Below are 17,655 nucleotides of genomic sequence, written 5' to 3' on the forward strand. Positions count from 1 at the left end.
TCTGGCCTTTGGTATTTGGGCCTTCCGGAGGTTTCTGTCCCCTCATGTACTCGTCCATCATCTCCCAGGAGCAGAATGAACGGGGTCTCCAGGGGCTCCTGCTCCTGGCTGGCTCAGGCTTGAGTCAGGGTTGTGAGTTCAAGCCCCATGTCAGGCATGGAACGTACGTGGAGGAAAAGAAGGGTGTCTCTAGAGCTGGCTTCCAGCCACAAGCCAGCGCCCATCACTGTAGCGGGCGGACGAAGGTGGATCACTCTTAGCAGTCTGTTGCTCTGCTGTTTCTGGGAGAATCCTCCTTTTGCAATTACCTTGTTTTTAGTAAAACATTTATTCCCGTTGTCCTAGGAGGCTATTCTGCTGACCATCCTGTGATCAAAGTCTTTTGGAGAGTTGTGGAAGGATTCACGGATGAAGAGAAGCGCAAACTGCTCAAGTTTGTAACCAGCTGCTCCCGACCCCCTCTCTTGGGGTTCAAGGTAAGGGCTTCTGTGCCATGTGCTTTGAGCTCCAACTTGTAACCAACGAGGACGGCCAGCAGGCCCCATCTGTCCTTTGTTTTCCGGGCAGCGTAGTGCTTTTATAACCCCAGATTCCGGGGTGTTGTTACGTTAGTAGGTGTTTGAGCCAGATCAACTAAGGATTGGCCGTTACTGTATATGAAGGTGCTGGGCCCAGGGTTGACCTGTTGATGTGGTGGGCGTGATCATGATGGCCCGTGGACAGGCCCTGCAGGCTGGTGGGCTCACTGGAATATGAATGACCAGTGTCCTACATCTGTGATGCATCGTAAGCTGGTTTTCCTACTGAAGGAAACACGAGCTAAAAATGTTGATGTAGTGTATTTGGGAAGAATAAGGTATGAGTAAAAGTGCACTTGACCTTTGAATAACACGGGGTTGGGGGGCACTGACGCCCCCCATGCAATAGAAAACCCACGGATAATTTCTGACTGTTCAAAAACTTAACTACTAAATAGGCTGCTGTTGACGAGAAGCCTTACCAATAACAAATGGCCAATTAACACGTGTCTCATATATATTATACATCGTACACTTACTATATAGTACACCAGAGAAAAGAAAATTTAAAATCGTAAGAAAAGATAAGATACCTTTGTGGTACTGATCTGTATTTATTGAAAACAATCTGCATAGAAGTGGATTCATGCAGTTCAGACCAGTATCGTTCATGGGTCAGTGGTATATTTCTCCCTGGTTATTCACTGTTACTTATCATTTCTGACAATTAATGATTGCTTCATATAATTCACCTTAATATTAGTGATTAAAATTGGTTAAGGGACAGTTAGTATGTTTCCCTTATTCATTGTAAGTTAAAGCAGCATCAGTGGTCTAAGACACACAATGGTGTGTGTGTGTGTGTGTGCGCGCGCATGTGTGTGTGTGCAGTACAGAAGGGTATCAGTCAGATGAGCTCGTGCTGTGAGACATCGGGCAGGCTTGCACCTTCCAATAACCTATGTTATTCTTTTCTTTAAATGTCTACTTTGAAATTATTTCAAAAGTGTAGAAAAGTGAGAACTTCTGGTATGTAAATTGCACTTCAATCAAGCTGTTTTTAAACAATCAACATCATTAGGGGCGCCTGGCTGGCTCAGTCTAGAGCATGCGACTCTTGATCTCAGGGTTGTGAGTTCAAGCCCCATGTTGGGTATAGAGCTGACTTAAAAATAAAAAAATCTTTGGGGCTTCTGGATGGCTCAGTCAGTTAAGCGTCCAGCTCTTGATTGTGGCTCAGGTCGTGATCTCATGGTTTGTGAGTTCGGGCCCCACATTGGGCTCTGCACTGACAGTGCAGACCCTGCTTAGGATTCTCTCTCTCTCCCTCTGTCTCTGCCCCTCCCCTGCTCATGTGCTGTCTCTCTCAAATGAACTTTTTTTTTTAACTTAAAAATAAAAAATCTTAAAAAAAAAAAAAATAAAAAAAAATAAAAAATCTTTAAGAACACTTGACATCAGTAGCTTCATACAGCATCTCCATTGTGCGGTCAGAGCTGGAGCCAGCAAGTGGAGAAATGGGAGAGGGGCGGGCATGAGCACAGTGGTCTTACTGTCCACAGGACCTGAGTCGTTGACACTTCACAGTTTGGAAGCGGTGATGAGTTAGGATATGAAGATAAACCTGTTCGTGAGTAATAGTGACATCAGAACTAAAATCACTTTTCTGTCTTCCACATTATCAGAGAGGGAGAAAGCAAGCATCCAAAACAAGACAAACGGTACCAGCCACATGTAGAAAACAGATGTAGCCAGATGTAGAAAACAGCACTCAGAATCATAAAATAGACACTTAACATTAATGAGAGAAGGCTGACCCCTTCCAACAATGAATATACATAGAATAACGCCATGTGTTAAAGGGTTTAAAAACTCTGCTGTGCACAAGCGACACACCGAAACAGTGATTCACGAAGACTGAGTGATGCTTCTGACTCGGCGTGTAAGCCCTGCCCCCGAAACAACTGTGTGAACCTGCCCTGTGGCCTTATGTGCCAGCACCGACCAGGAACCAAATGAGGCAAACAGCCTGAAGGAAACGTGTCTTTGCTTCTTGGTTCCTGCTGGGCGTGTCGTGGAGTGTGGGGCTGTTGCATGTGGGGGCCCACAGAGCAGGAAGAATGCAGGGGCCGGTGCACAAGTGCATGGACGCCTCGGACCCCGGAGAGGGTGTTCACTGGACCAAGTTTTATCATCATCTGGTGATGGAAACAGTTCTATAAACAAAATTCTCCATATGAAGATCGTAATACCGTTACGTAGTTTTATCGGTAACATTCATTATGAGAAACCAGGCTTCTAGTATCTTCCAGTTTCTAAATGACCCCCACACCTAGAGGTAAAAAAAAATTAAGCACCTACTTTCGTGAAGGGAAGTTTGGAGGACCTGCTCCCATCAAAACTGAGTGGAGGACCCAGAGATTTCTGCCAGCGCCTGGTTAATTAGTCCCAGGCCAGTAAAAATTAGGGGTCTTGCTGGAAGAGGAAGGTTTGGAAGGTTCCAGCCATTTTAGCAGCCAGTGCGGGAGTCTGTGTAAAAGGCCTATGGGAGCGCTGCAGGCTGGAGGGAGGAGTGTGGGCTTTATGTTGGCTTTTGAATCCCAAATAGTGAAAACCCTCTTGTCCCCTGTTGGGGACCCCACACAGTCACAACTGAGTTGTCACTGTCACATGAGCGTTACTTGTGGAAGTTATGAGACAGTCTTCCTATCTTGGATTTTTTTCAATGATCTAAAGCCTATTAAATGTAGAATTTAATGTAGAGTTTTCAAACATCTTTGCAGCCGTCATAAGTTAGACTCCGCAGCTGGAAGAAGTCACCTTGCTGTGTGTGCTCTCCAGTTGGGCCGCGTGCCCGGAGAGGCTGGCGGGACTCAGGTGGGGGAGGAGGGCGGCCCGCGGGTGGAGGACCGCGAGGCGGAGGCGGACGTGCGTGATTTACAGGTCACGAGACTCCTTAGCGCCGGCTTAGCGGCGGAGAACAGCGCTTGCTAAAGCTAATTAAAGTTTAATATGTTCAATGAGTGCGATGGCTACAGACAAAAAGGTCATTACGGCGCTGTAGAAAATTGTTAAGTTGCCATCAGGCCACATAACAAATTGATGGTTTTTCTTACTCTGAATTAATGCAAATTCCCGTTGTGCTCTATTTAATAATGCACGAAATAGTGCCCTTGACTCAGATTGCAGTGAAGAACTTCTTTTTTTTTTTTTTTTTTTACTTTTAAGACTCCAAGTGGGAAATTCAGTTAGCATTCTGAACAGAAAGCCAAACCGGGACATTTTACTCCAAATGCCCTTGAGCTCTTCCCGCCCAGGCCGTTGCTCGCCCTCCTTCCCCGCGCCTGCCCTGGTATCTCACCGTGTGATGCTTTCATCGCAGTTTATTCAAGCATTGCAGAAAATTATTGTCCTCAATGCACTCAAAAGGCTAAATAATAAATGTAATATCTTTTCTGTTTCTCTTTTGGATCCTGTTTTGACACTTTTATGAGACACTTGAAATAGCATATGAACTGTAACTGTTTTATTATTTTTTTGAACTGTAATTGTTTTATTATTTTTTTTGAACTGTAATTGTTTTAAAAGACAGTGGTTTTTAGCACATACCGTATGCCACGTATACTGTTTAAATAAGCCTTTTTTTTTTTAACATTTATTTATTTTTGAGAGACAGAGTGCAAGTGGGGGAGGGCAGAGAGAGAGGGAGACACAGAATCCGAAGCAGGCTCCGGGCTCCGAGCTGTCAGCACAGAGCCTGATGTGAGGCCTGAACTCACAAACCGTGAGATTATGACCTGAGCTGAGATCAATCGGACACTTAAAGACTGAGCCACCCGGGCACCTCTTAAATTTTTTTTAATGTTTATTCATTTTTGAGAGAGAGAGAGAGACAGGGGAGGGGCAGGGGAGGGGCAGAGAGAGAGGGAGACACAATCCGAAGCAGGCTCCGGGCGCCAAGCTGTCAGCACAGGGCCCGACGCGAGGCTCAGTCTCACGGACCGTGACGTCATGACCTGAGCTGAAGTCGGATGCTCAACCAACTGAGCCCCCCAGGCTCCCTAAACGAAGTTCTTCATTGAACTGTGGAGAGATGTCCAGGGGCTGATTGGTAAGAACCGTGTAAGTCTCCATTCGGTGTTCTCTGGGCTGTTCTCTTAACTCGGTTTTGCCCACGTCGTAAAATACACACTAAATTCAACATATAAACGAAATGAAACCGGCTGGAATGCAACTTGGGCCAGTTGGGTGCCTGTCGTGCTGGGTGACATGGTCTCCTGGAGTCCCCGTCAGAGGAGGGACAGGGTTCCAATTTTGCTCGCTCGTTTCCACTACAGTGGTTGGTAGGTAATTATTTTTTATACTGTTTGACCATAATTCTTAAATATAATTTAAGCTGATTGTGTACTCAGTCATGTAGGCCTTTTTTTCACTCAGCGTTACATCAGGGTCATTTTTCCTCGTATTAAGTCATCTTTGAAATATTTTTAATAAACGTCCTAATGTCCAATCATGTGAATTTGCCACAGTTTACTTCCTGTTCCATCAGTTGTTTACAAGCCTTCCTTCCTACTGGTGTGGGGACCATCCTCATGCGTAAACCTCCGTCCAGGTCTGCGACTGCTGGTGCACAATACAGTCCTGGGGGTGGAGGTCACGGGGTGTGGGTGTGTAGGCGCCAGACTGGCCTTCACGGACAGTTACGCGGGTCATGGCCTGGAGAGGAGGGTTCAGAGAAGGTGCCAGCGGGTGTGCGCGTGAGCAGGGGCCGGGTCGTACGTCTGCCTGGGCGCTGGCGTCGGAAGCACGGGCTCTCTTGTCCCAGCTCTGGGGAGGAAGGGCACTGACCCGGAGCTGAAACCACCCTGGTTCTGGATAACCGCACCCCCTCCCCCGGCACCCGTGTGGGTAGGCCGCCGTTTTGTTTTCTGGGCCCCGTGTTCTGCACCGGGACAGAGGGGGTGCGGCACACTGGGTGTCTGGAATCCTGTAGTCATGGAGCGCGAAAGCCACGCGTGCCCGAGAGTTAGCAGATTCAGGCTTTTGGGGTGAAGACCGTCTGCACATCTTTGCGTCCGCGCTGGAAGAGAACACGGAAGGCCCGGCCTATGTGTGATGAATGTCTGTGTGTAAGAGAAGGATGGAGCCCCCGGTCATTTGTAGCCAGCGAAGGACTGGCATTTCCAGAGGTCTCACGCTCAGCCTGCCTGATCAGTTTAGCCTGCAGATACGCCTGCACAGGTGTGAAATAACTGAAGCACGTGCTTATTCACAGCATCAGTATTTGTAAAAATAAGGAAATAAGTAATGCCCGTCAACAAACTGCTGCACACATCTAGTGCAAGACTGTGCAGCCTCAGAAGCAGGAAGCTGGATCGATAGAGAAAGATCGTAAAGACACATTATCAAGGGAAGACTTACACACCACACTGTACGTACGCATTGTGTTAACGTTTCATATTTTTTATGTACCTATTTAATTTTTTTGACGTTTATTTATTGAGAGACAGAGAGACATAGAGCATGCGCAGGGGAGGGGCAGAGAGAGGGGGAGACACACAATCCGACGCAGGCTCCAGGCTCCGAGCTGTCAGCACGAGCCCGATGTGGGGCTCAAACCCACAAACCGGGAGATCGTGACCCGAGCCAAAGTCGGACGCTCAACCGACTGAGCCACCCAGGCGCCCAACATTTCATAGTTTTTAAATGGGGAGGGAGAAAATAATTTTTTAAGTAGGCTCCACACCCAGCATGAAGCCTAATAACATGGGGCTTGAACTCACGACCCCAAGATCAAGATCTGAGCTGAGATCAAGAGTCAGATGCTTAACCAACTGACCACCCAGGCCCCCTGAAAAATTTTTTTTCTATTTTTTCTTTTTCAAATTTTTATGTATTTTTTCTTATTTTTTTAACGTTTATTTATTTTTTGAGAGACAGAGAGAGACAGAGCATGAGCAGGGGAGGGGCAGAGAGAGAGAGGGAGTCACAGAATCCGAAGCGGGCTCCAGGCTCTCAGCTGTCAGCACAGAGCCCGACGTGGGGCTCGAACTCCTGGACTGTGAGGTCATGACCTGAGCTGAAGTCGGCCGCTTAACCGACTGAGCCCCCCAGGCGCCCCTTCAAATTTTTATTTAGATTCTAGTCAGTTAACCTACCGTGTGCAATATTGGTTTCAAACGTAGAATTCAGTGATTCCTCACTTACATACCACACCCAGTGCTCAGCACAAGTGCCCTCCTTATACCCATCCCCCACCCAGCCCATCCCCCACCCATCAGTTTGTTCTCTACTGTGGAGGGCCTCTTATGGTTTGTGTCCCTTTCTCTTTTGTTTTCCTTTCTTTCCCCCTCCCATATGTTCATCTGTTGTGTTTCTTAAATTCCACACAGGAGTGAAGTCATATGGCCTCTTTCTCTGACTGACTTATTTTTCTTAGCATGAAACACTAGCTCCAGCCACATGGTTGCAAATGGCAAGATTTCGGTTTTTATGGCTGAGTAGTAGTCCAGTGTGTGTGTGTGTGTGTGTGTGTGTGTGTGTGTGTGTGACACACGCACACACACACACACACACACCACGTTTTCTTTATCCATTCATCAGTGGGTGAGCGTTTGGGTTGCTTCCATAGTTTGGCTGTTGGGGTGCATGTACCCCTTTCGAATCTGTATTTTTGTATCCTTTGGATAAATACCTATTAGTGCAATTGCTGGGTCGCAGGGTAGTTCTGTTTTTAACTTTTTGAGGACCCTCCACACTGTTTTCCAGAGTGGCTGCACCAATCTGCATTGCCACCAACAGTGTAACGTCGTTCCCGTTTCTCCACATCCTCACCAGCACCTGTTGTTTCTTGTGTTTTCGTGTTTCTTTGATTTTAGCCATTCTGACAGGTGTGAGGGGGTATCTCATTGTGGGTTTGATGGGTATTTCCCTGATGATGAGTGATGTTGAACATCTTTTTATGTCTGTTGGCCATCTGGATGTCTTCTTTGGAAAGTGTTCGTGTCTTCTGCCCATTTCTTCACTGGATTATTTGGTTTTGGGGGGTATTAAGTTTGAAAAGTTCTTTATAGATTTTGGAGAAAATATTTTCTTGTATATGCACTAATTTCTGTGGGATAATGCTTAAGACTCCCAAATATTACTGCTCAGGGGACGGGGGCTGGGCAGCTGGGACAGCAGGATGAGAATGTTTACACCGTGCCTTAAAAAATAACCAGAGTGACATCATCAGGTCTAAAAAATAATCACCTTAATCCCCTGGTACCGTCAGTGCTCCCGGTACAGACAAGCCCCGGGCCGTCTGCCGTGCTTGCTTGGTGCCTGGCTTTGCTCTTTTCTCTTTCTGGTCTGTGCCGTCCGCCTCCCTCTCGTCTGGTACTTTGTGGTCTGATTACTGGAGGAGCTGGGTCGTTCCTCCTGCATCTCGTTAGGGATCGTGAGAGGTCTCATCAGCTTCCAGATCTGAGTTGTCCTCTTTTGGCGGTAACGTTGCATAGATGACGTCCACTCTACATTTTCCGACTTGAGCACCACGGATCTGGTGCCGGGGAGTCAGCAGTGCGCGGTGCTGAGACCGGCGTGCGTGCCTGGGGTCGCTGGTTTGGCCGTCTGTCACAGAGGCCACTTGTGGACACTCCCTAGATCCATTCCTGGCTTTTTTTTCTTTTTTAGTGTGTCTTTATTAGAGAGAGAAAGAGAGAAGAGCACGCACACACACACATGCAAGCGGGGAAGGGGCAGAGGGAGCATCCCAGCAGACTCCACGCTGTGCTGTCGGCCCAGAGCCTGACGCAGGGCTCGTTCGAACTCACCAACCGCGAGATCACGACCTGAGCTGAAGTCGAGTCAGACACCCATCCAGCCGAGCCATCCGGGTGCCCCTGAATCCACTCTGTAACATAGGGGTGCGGCCAAGCCGCCCGGGCGCCCCGGAATCTACTCTGTAACCGGGGGTGAGACAGCTGCATCAGCTGTGTTCCCGCTGCCTCATCTGTTCACTTATTAGCTGGAATTTTCTATAAAGAAAAACTTTATTTTTTCTCTTCAACTGTTTGGTTCCCCTGTGAACAAGTCACGATCACCCTTCAGCTTCCAGTGTTCGGAATATCGAGTGGGTGAGCCCACATCTCCTACAGGCAGGCGTACCTCTGGTTCCCTCACTACCACGGTGAACGCTCGGGCCTTAACGTGTTCTGCGTTTCAGGCCGTTGCTGTCATTCTTTTTGATATTCAGAGTGCCCTCCTGTGGGCGGGGGTGCCTTCAGGTGGGCCCTTTAACCCTCGGAGTTCGGGGAGGCTTTCTTGCTTTCTGGTGTGACAGATGGTGACACGTGTCGTGTGCGCTTCTGGGCTCCACGCGGAATCCAGATTTCCCCCAGGAGGCCTGGCTCCTACAGACCAAACCTGCGTGCTTAGTCTGTTCCTTGTCACACGTGGGGGTTGTTTGCGGCCTTTGCAGGGGACAGTTAGGAAATGGTGTTTTCTCCCCTGAAGAGAAACATATATCACAAGTTCAAACTGAGACTTCCAGTTCAAATATCGGCTTATATTTGACTCTGTATTTACATCTTGTTTTGCCACTGATAGTCTCGGTTTCAGTTCTCTCCTTGGCTTCATCTCCTGCTGAGTCCCAGGACCGCACAGTTACAGTCCCTTGTGCATGTGCACTACTTACGTGTAACACGACCGCGGCTTTGGAACCACACTCGGGATGATGCCTCCCTGCGTGACAAAGCCGTCAGTGCACAGGCTCATTGTTTCATTTTGCGTTTGGTATTTAGATGTTGTCCCCCCCCCCCTTTTTTTAAATGTGTATTTATTTTGAGAGAAAGAGTGGCGGGTGGGCAGGGGAAGAATCCCAAGCAGGCTCCATGCTCATCGAAGACCTGACACAGGACTTGACCCCACGACCCTGAGATCATGGCCTGAGCGGAAATCAAGAGTCAGACGCTCAACCGAGTGAGCCACCCTAACCCTTTCTCTCCCCTCTTGAGTGAATTTGTTTCTTGGGGGTTTGTTTTGTTTTGTTTTGTTTTTGAGTGAATTTGGTCCTTGTTTTCTGTTACCCCCATCCACATGGCCGTCCCGCCTGCCTGCAGAGTGTGCTGGTCTGGAGAAGACCGCCCCCCCCCCCCACCCCCTCCCTGCCCCGGGTGCCTTCTTTCCCACATTTCCACAGAAACAAACAGGCCTCTGTATTCAAGTCTTCACCCTCTTAGCTTCTTGAATTTTAAACAGATTTTCAAAAGACTGAAACACAATGCCTTAGAGGCCCTATTTACCGAACAGGTTATTTTTCCCATGAATGAGCGCTGTTCTCGTCCTGTTCCCTGCACGGAGTGTAGTCTGGGGTGCGGTGAAACACCGAAAGTCTTTTGGGGAAATGTGACCACAGCAACTTTTTACTGTTTGAAGCTGGTGAGTTTTGTGTACTTTTTAAGACGTTCATTCAACAGCCTGCCTGTTAAAGCCGCCTCGTGCACCCCTGTCTTTTCAGGAGCTGTACCCCGCGTTCTGCATTCACAACGGAGGCTCTGACCTCGAGCGGCTCCCCACGGCCAGCACCTGCATGAACCTGCTGAAGCTGCCCGAGTTCTACGACGAGACGCTTCTGCGCAGTAAGCTTCTCTACGCTATCGAATGTGCTGCTGGTTTCGAGCTGAGCTGAGCGGAGGCCGGAACTGACCCTCTGCAGAGAACCGACCGGTGCCCGCAGCACAGGCAGCACCCCCCGGCCGCCGAGGGCGCTGGGGCCGGGCTCCCGCAGCTCTCCGCGTACCCCCATCCCTCATTCCACCCCCTCCATTGTCTAGATGGTCCAGTAAGTCACGGACACTGCTTTTCAGATAACTTAGAATAACAAGGGTTACGTGCCATGCGGCTACGTTAGTAATTTGCCAACAAGAGCACAGTTTCGAGACTAGTGGCGACTCAGTGAAATTAACCAAAGATGAAGCTTTGGCTTTGCTGGTGGACTCGAGCCTCCCTCCGCTGGTGGGGCTCCTGGCGGGGCTCCTGGAGGGCGGCGCGTGCTCCGTCCGCAGAGACGTGGGGTCTGAGACGTGGAGACGTCACTCTCAGGGCCCGCTGCTTCTCGTGTGGCTGAATTGTTTACAATCCTAATTGTTAAAACGAAAGGCATTTTCTCTCCTGCTGCCTTTTCCCAAAGTGGTTAGGTCTGGAAAATACACAACGTGATAATATTTTATTTGTGCTGTTTAAGCCATTCCCCTGCACGGGACTAGCATGCTTGTTTCGGGGTACCGAGGACCGCACCGTGGTGGCTTGGGTACTCCCGTGTGTGGGTGTGTGCGAGGGGACGTTCATCCCTCTTCCCTTCCTGGCTGCACGCTGTGGCGGGAGAGCTCCCGGGAGAGGGGAGGGTCTCGTCCAGGCCCCACGGCACGCGTGGCCTCTGAGAAGTGGCGACGTGGGGAGAACAGACACTGGCATCGGAGTCACTTGAACCAAAGGGGCGGCTGCGGCTTTGCACTCAGTGTGGCCCGCTGTGGCCGGGCCATCCGCGGCCCACCGCCCTCCTACCCCGGGGCACGCGCGCCCCCCCCCCCCCCCCCCCGATGCGTGGGGTAATGCGCCGCCTGCGCCCTCCCCTGCGCCCTCCGCTTCTCGAAGGTGCTGCTTCTGGAGGAAGACCGGCCGGTCCCACGCGGGCCCAGGGGAGGGGCGTCGGTAACTCTCTCTTAAAAAGGCACTTTATCGGGACCTTCCTTGTTGCTGGGTGATTCCGGTCTCTGAAAACGGAGTGCGGAGTGCGTCAGAGCGGCCCTCCCTCCCGACCAGGGGAGCAGGGGAGCGGTGGGGGCGTGGAGGGGAGTGTGGAGGGGGGCGTGGAGGGCCCAGCAGCTACTCCCCCCCCCCCCCAGCATTTCCTGTCACCGGGGCTGGGGGCCGTGCTGTGGAAGTGACCAGAATTAGCAATATGCTTTTAAATGCGGGGAAACTGAATGACACTTTTAAGACAATGATCATATCAAAACAAAATGTATAATTTCGTAATTTGAATAATAAATTAAGTGTTTAAATGCTATTTGTAGTCTTGATATACAGAAATAAAATAATTAGGGTTTGTCCTTGGTTTTATTTTTATTTCAGGTTGGTTTATGGTGAATGTTCTGTATCTTCTTTACGTATTATTTTGTATATTTTATTATCCGTATTTTGAAAATGGATTATCTGGGACTGAGGGGGGATGGGCAGTTCTACTTCCTTCGGTTTTTTTTCTCAGCTGCTCTGAGCTTATTTATTTGTATGTTCCAGTGGTTACATATTTGCATTAAATGTTTTTCCCCAACATTGTGTTGGAGTCCACCGAAGTCATTGTGATACTTGTGGTCTGCCCTGCTGAAACGACCAAGATCCTCAGTATGCGCTGGTTTTGTCACGGACGTTCGAATGGCGCCAGGTGACCCGTGTGACAGCAGCCTGTGATCGTTCCCGCGAACCCGGTAGAGTCCGCAGGAGCGCCTGCCGTCGGAACGCACAGAGAGGCTCTGGCAGACGGACCTGTGACGGCCCTTCCCGCGGCCTCCGGCGACCTGACTGCACAGCCCCCTGCCTGGGAGTGACCGCCACCTTCCCAGCCTCTTGGTGGGCCGAAGAGGACGTTGTTGAGAAAAATCGTACCTGAGGCAACGCTCTCCTTGCTCTGCCATACTTCGTGCACACTGCTGGTAGCTCCGTGCTCGAACCTGAACGTCGAGTCCCGGGGGGTTAGGCCAGGCACTTCTCACAAGCTGTCCCTGCAAATGGATTTCAGCCGGTAACCTGTGGAAGCTCCCGAGGGCAGCGTCATCGCTGCGCGGGGCTCTGGCCGCCACATCCTGCCCCGGTGCTGGCGAAGCCCCCGCCCCGCGGCTTGCATGGGGTGCGTGCCCGGCCGGGCACCGTGCGGCCCTCGGGAGCCCCGTGACACCGCCCCCGGCGAGCACAGCCCTCGGTCCGTGCAGTCAGGCGTTGTGGGCACGGCCACGCTGTTCAGCGTGACGGAGAACCGAGGCAGTGCCTCGCAGACCTGTGGATGCTCGCGGGATTTGGAGCACAGGAAGGGCTCCGGAAACGTCCTGAAGGGGGGACTGGTGAGCATGACACCGTTTCCAGTTGCAGCTGTCTCATACTTCAAAGAAAGATGAACAGAATGCAAATAAAATAGAAATCCGGGGCCTAGAATAGGAGCCCAAAATAAGCTAACCAAAGCTGATAATTAGCTATTCTCTTGCAGCCAAGGCCTCCACAAGCCCAGAAATGTAAACAACCCGCTTTCAGACTCATCCGTGCCGGGTCAGAAAGCGTTACGATTGTGGAATAATCTGTCTGGAGTACCACGGCCGCGCTCGTACGACACAGGACAGGTTTCCCCTGGAGACCACTCCCCGGACGGCCCGGGGGCGTGGCTGAGCTCTGGTGGTGGCCGGACATGGTGGCCTCTTTCCTTCTCTCAAAAAAGTCCTCTTGGGGAGGGTTTGGGGAGCCGAGATGGTCCGGGCCGGCTACAGGTGGGAGTCTTCCGGGGGCTCCGGGGCTGCGGGCCATGCCAAGCTCCCTGCTTCCAGAAAACCCTGAGGGTGAGTTCTTAAGCCGAAGGACTTTGTGGCTCAGCTCGTGTGTCTGAGAAAACGGGGACGATCTGGATGCTTGGGCTTCACGGTGGCGCTACGAGGGTTTGATGGGAACCCTAAACATGCTTTCACTTTAGCGTGCTTGCAGCGCAGTGGAACCTTATCTAAGACTGTGGGCTTGCGTGGTTTGTCACCACAGGCTGCGGACGTTGGAAGCCACGCCCCAGCAACCGTCCGAGCCTTCCCAAGTGCAGCGGCCCCGCCAGGCACCGCAGCCTGGGCACAGAACGGCCACCCACCCGCTCACCTCTTCGCCTGCGTCTTTCTCGCCTCCCTTCCGTTCTTGTTCTGGAAAGATGGTTCTCAGCACAGTTGCAGAGATGGGCTGCTGAGGTCTGGGTTCCAGGCGACCAAAAGAGGCAGTGTCCCTCAGAAATGGTCACTAGCTTCTATTCGTATCGACCAACCACTCGCCATGTAACTTGTGGCTTCTTCACAGTCGATGCTTAGCGAGCTGAAGACCTGCCCGCCTTCTGGCCGGCGTGCAGCCTGCGTCAGGAGCCCCCAGGGCGGCGTCCCCAGCGGGCAGAGCGGCGGAGGCCCCCGGGTCACTGTGGACAAGCAGGCGCACACGTGGAGGCTCATCGTCCAGAACAGCCCATGTCACTTGCCCGACACAGTGACGCTGTGTCGTGGGACACAGCCCTGTGATCTTGAATTCACTGTGCAGGTTTGTGGGATTATTGGGAACACGGGGTCTGAGCATGTCTTGGAGCTAAAGCGAGCCCCCCGCCAGAACTGCGGGCAGAAAGAAGCACGCCTTCAAATTCAGGACGGGCTGTGAACTGGTGAGTGTCGTTACCAGAAGCTTCTGCGAGGACACAGTGCTAGGCAACAGGTCGGTGCTGTTTGGGGAATTTGAGGCAGGGCAGTAAATATGCCATGAAGGCTTAGACCCGGGACAGGAGAGCCAGCCAGGGATACAAGGGCACCGAGTTATGGCTGCACAGACGGCCGAAGCTTGGGAAGATCTGTTTAAAGAAAATTAAGATCACGTGTTACTAGTTTCTCGTGGCTGCCATAATGTGACCACAGACGGGTGCCCGTAACAACATCTGTTCTCAGTGCTGGAGGCCCGGAGGCTCCCTGTGGGGAGGAATCTGTTCTTTGCCCCTTCCCCCTTCTGGTGGCTGCTGACGCCCCCGGGCTGAAGTCACATCTGCCCGCGTCAAATCTCTGTCTGCGTTTCTCCTCTACGGACGCTTGTCCAGTGGAATTAGGGCCCCAGGATAAGCCAGCGACCTCAAGATCCTCGATTACATCTGCAAAGACCTTTTTATCCAAGTAGTGTCCATTCACAAGTTCTAGGGGACATGAGCCTCTGTTGGAGGCCGAGAGGCGAAGTTCACCACGCCATCCGACAGGCGGAGCAGCACGGTGGACGTGCCCTTTAACTTGAAAGTTGGGAACCTCTAACTCCCGCGTGGCCGTGGCCCCCAGAGCCCTGCACAAGTCCGTCCTTTGCCATCAGGGAATGCAGGGTCACACTAGATCGGTGTTACCCAGACTGGAACGAGGTGATCCAGGGAGGAACTCACAAGTCTGCATCTTTTCTAAGCTAATTTATTCATTTTGAGGGTGAGAAAGTGTGAGTGGGAGAGGGGCAGAGAGAGAATCCCGGGCAGGCTCCGAGCTGTCCGTGCAGAGCCCGATGCGGGGCTCGACCCTGAGGTCATGACCTGACTGAAATCAAGAGTCAGACGTTCAACCGACTGAGCCACCCAGGCACCCCCACAAGTCTGCATTTTTGAAGTGTCCCAGTCCTTCCTGGGAGGCTGTTGGAAAATGATTACGCAGCCTCAGACACTCCTGAGCGGCCGAGACCCTCCTGTCTGGGGCCGCCGCAAGTCGGAACCGATGCGCGTAGAGGCTGTTTCCGCTGTCCTGGGCAGTACCGGGCTCTCTGCTGCTGGGGCGGGTCAGTTCCCTCCGGCTCAGGGGCCCCAGCCAGGGCTCCGAAGGAGGGCAGGGTCCCCCTGGGTCCCACCGCCCCCACTGCAGGCACACAGGAGGAGGGTCTCCAGGGATTCTGGGCCAGACCTCGTGTCTGTGTCCAGCAGCAGCTCCCCGCTTGGCTTCCGGGTCGGCATCCCAGACCCCGTGGGCCCAGGACACCTGCTGAACCCGCAGCCGGGCCCCAGATCGTCGGCCCCCCTCCCCCTCCCCACACTGCCGCCCCACGCACCCTGCCAGCTCTCCTCCCAGAACCGCCAAGCTGAGGACCTCTTGCCGTGTTCTGCCACCTCCCTGTTCTCTGCTGTGGCCTCAGGTTTGCCTGGATCTGAGGTGCCTCCCGGCATCCCCCTACTTCTGCCCTCGCTCACCTCCAGTCTGTTTTCAACTCCGTCGCCAAAGAAGACCCTGGATCCTCAGCCAGTCCTTGTCATTGCTCCGGGTGGGACTTTCTGGTGTCTCCCAGTAAGAGCCGGTGCCGCCAGGAACACCCAGATCCCTCTCTCTTGCTGACTGGGCCCCACTGGCGGCTCTGGTTTCCTTCCCTGGCCTCAGGGCCTTTGCACTCGCTCCCTAAGCATGAAGTTCTTCCCACAGACACTCAGGTGGCTCCCCCCTCACTTTCCTCAGGCAGTTCTTGGGTCGGTGTCCCTTTCCTTTCCCAACCCCTCTCTGTCCCCATCGTGACCTTTTGTGATGCATAGCTTCCTCAGTGGCACTGGTTTCGTTTTCGTCTAAACTGCTGTATCCCAGCGCCTAGAATAATGCCTAGCGCACAGGTGCTCAGTAATTGTTGAATGAACTTGCTTCACGAAGGAAGAAAGGGTTCGCTAACCACAATAAGCTGCAAGTGAACGCCTCTGTGGATGCTCAGAGTGTGAATCCTTGGGCCCAGATTAGAAACCTTTTGCAAACAGAGTAACGAGAAGCTGATGATCTTTACGGCCTGCCCTGCCCTTCCGGCCCCAGAACGGACCCTTTCCGGGGCACTGCTCCTTTCCTGGGGACTTTGTTCCTGTAGTCCTGTCACTCGACACCTGCAGTCCTGAGAAGAGGGGGCTTGGTCAGCCTCCCCAGTGCTGGTTACCACGTAACCCTCGGTCCTCCCTATGTTCTCAGACCCGCGCAGGCTCCATCCGGTAGGCGCGGGTGAGGCTGTGGTATTAATGGTGTGACAGACAAGTCCCTGCCTGCCCTCCAGTCCCAGTCTGTCCTGGCTTCTCTCAGCGACAGCTCCCTACCGGCCACCATCAGGAGCCAGTCAGTCGTCTTGAAACTTGAACCTCTTCAGAGAACCCGCCGGACTATCCTACTTGCGTCTTCACGTGGTGACTTTAAGATGATAGGATATAAAGCAAGACTTTTTTTTTTTAAGTTTGTTTATTTTGAGAGAGAGATGGGGGGTGGAGGGGCAGGGAGAGAATCCCAAGCAGACTCTGTGTCACCAGCACAGAGCGCAGCCTGGGGCTCGAACCCACAAACCGTGAGATCATGACCTGAGCCGAAGTTAGATGCCCAACCGACTGAGCCACCCAAGAGCCCCAAGCAAGGCTTTTAACAAGTCTTTAAGTTTAGGGGCATCTGGGTGGCTCGGTTAGTTAAGCCTCTGACTTGGCTCAGGTCGCAATCTCATGGTTTGTGAGTTCAAGCCCCGCGTCGGGCTCTGTGCTGACAGCTCGGAGCCTGGAGCCTGCTTCCGATTCTGTGTCTCCCTCTCTCTCTGCCCCTCCCCCGTTCATGCTCTGTCTCTCTCTGTCCCAAAAATAAATAAAAAACGTTGAAAAAAAAATTAAAAAAAAAAAACTTTTAAGTCTTAAAGTTTAAAATCCCATTGCCTTCCTTCCCCAAAATGTTACACATGGAGTTGGCATACGGGCAAGCAGTTCCACTTCAGGGTTAAACCGAGACGTGGAAACGTTCAACCAGGCTCGTACGTAGGCTCTTAAACAACAACATTATGCACAGTAGAAGAAAGACTGATGGGGAATAAACAACATATCTCTGGACAGGACACCCGAAGCACAGGCACAGAAGCGGAAATAGATGGCCGGGCCGCCTCAAAGTACGCAGCCTCTGCACCGCAAAGGAGTCACCAACAGAATGAGACGGTGGCCTGCAGGTTGGGAGAAAATATGTGCAAACCACGTATCCGTTCGGGGGTTGGTATCCAAAGTGCACAAGGAGCTTCGGAGCAAAAGCAGCCAGGTTAAAAAATGAACCAAGGACCTGAGCACACGTTTCTCCAAAGAAGACGTCCAGCCAGCCGGCAGACACGGGAAAAAAAGATGCCCAACATCGCTCATCACCAGGAAACGCGAATCAAGCCCACAGCGAGATGCCACCTCACGCTGGTCGGGACGGCAAAAGTCAGCAACACAGGCGACGACGGGTGCTGGCGAGGACGCGGAGCAAAAGAAACCCTCGTGCGCCGCCGGAGGGCACGCAAACTGGGGCGGCCACCGTGGAGAGCGGTACGGAGGGTCCTCGGAACGTGAAAAGTGTAAATACCGCCAATCCCATTTCTGGGTATTTACCCAAAGGAAGCG

The 17,655-nt window shown here is 52.0% G+C and overlaps 1 protein-coding gene across 2 annotated transcripts in view; it reads left to right on the forward strand.

Moving 5' to 3' along the window:
* UBE3C (ubiquitin protein ligase E3C) overlaps positions 1–10,356 on the forward strand; it is a 118,956-nt gene extending 108,600 nt beyond the window's left edge. For both annotated transcript variants that reach the window (XM_053898740.1, XM_053898739.1), the window contains 2 exons: positions 346–476; positions 10,018–10,356. In XM_053898740.1, coding sequence (XP_053754715.1) covers positions 346–476; positions 10,018–10,188 — 302 coding nt within the window. In that variant the 3' untranslated portion in view covers positions 10,189–10,356. The remainder of the gene's footprint in view (positions 1–345; positions 477–10,017) is intronic.
* Positions 10,357–17,655: the final 7,299 nt, after the last annotated feature.

Source organism: Panthera pardus, unplaced genomic scaffold (assembly GCF_024362965.1).
Source record: "Panthera pardus isolate Hobbes unplaced genomic scaffold, ASM2436296v1 HiC_scaffold_9, whole genome shotgun sequence".
NCBI lineage: Eukaryota > Metazoa > Chordata > Mammalia > Carnivora > Felidae > Panthera > Panthera pardus.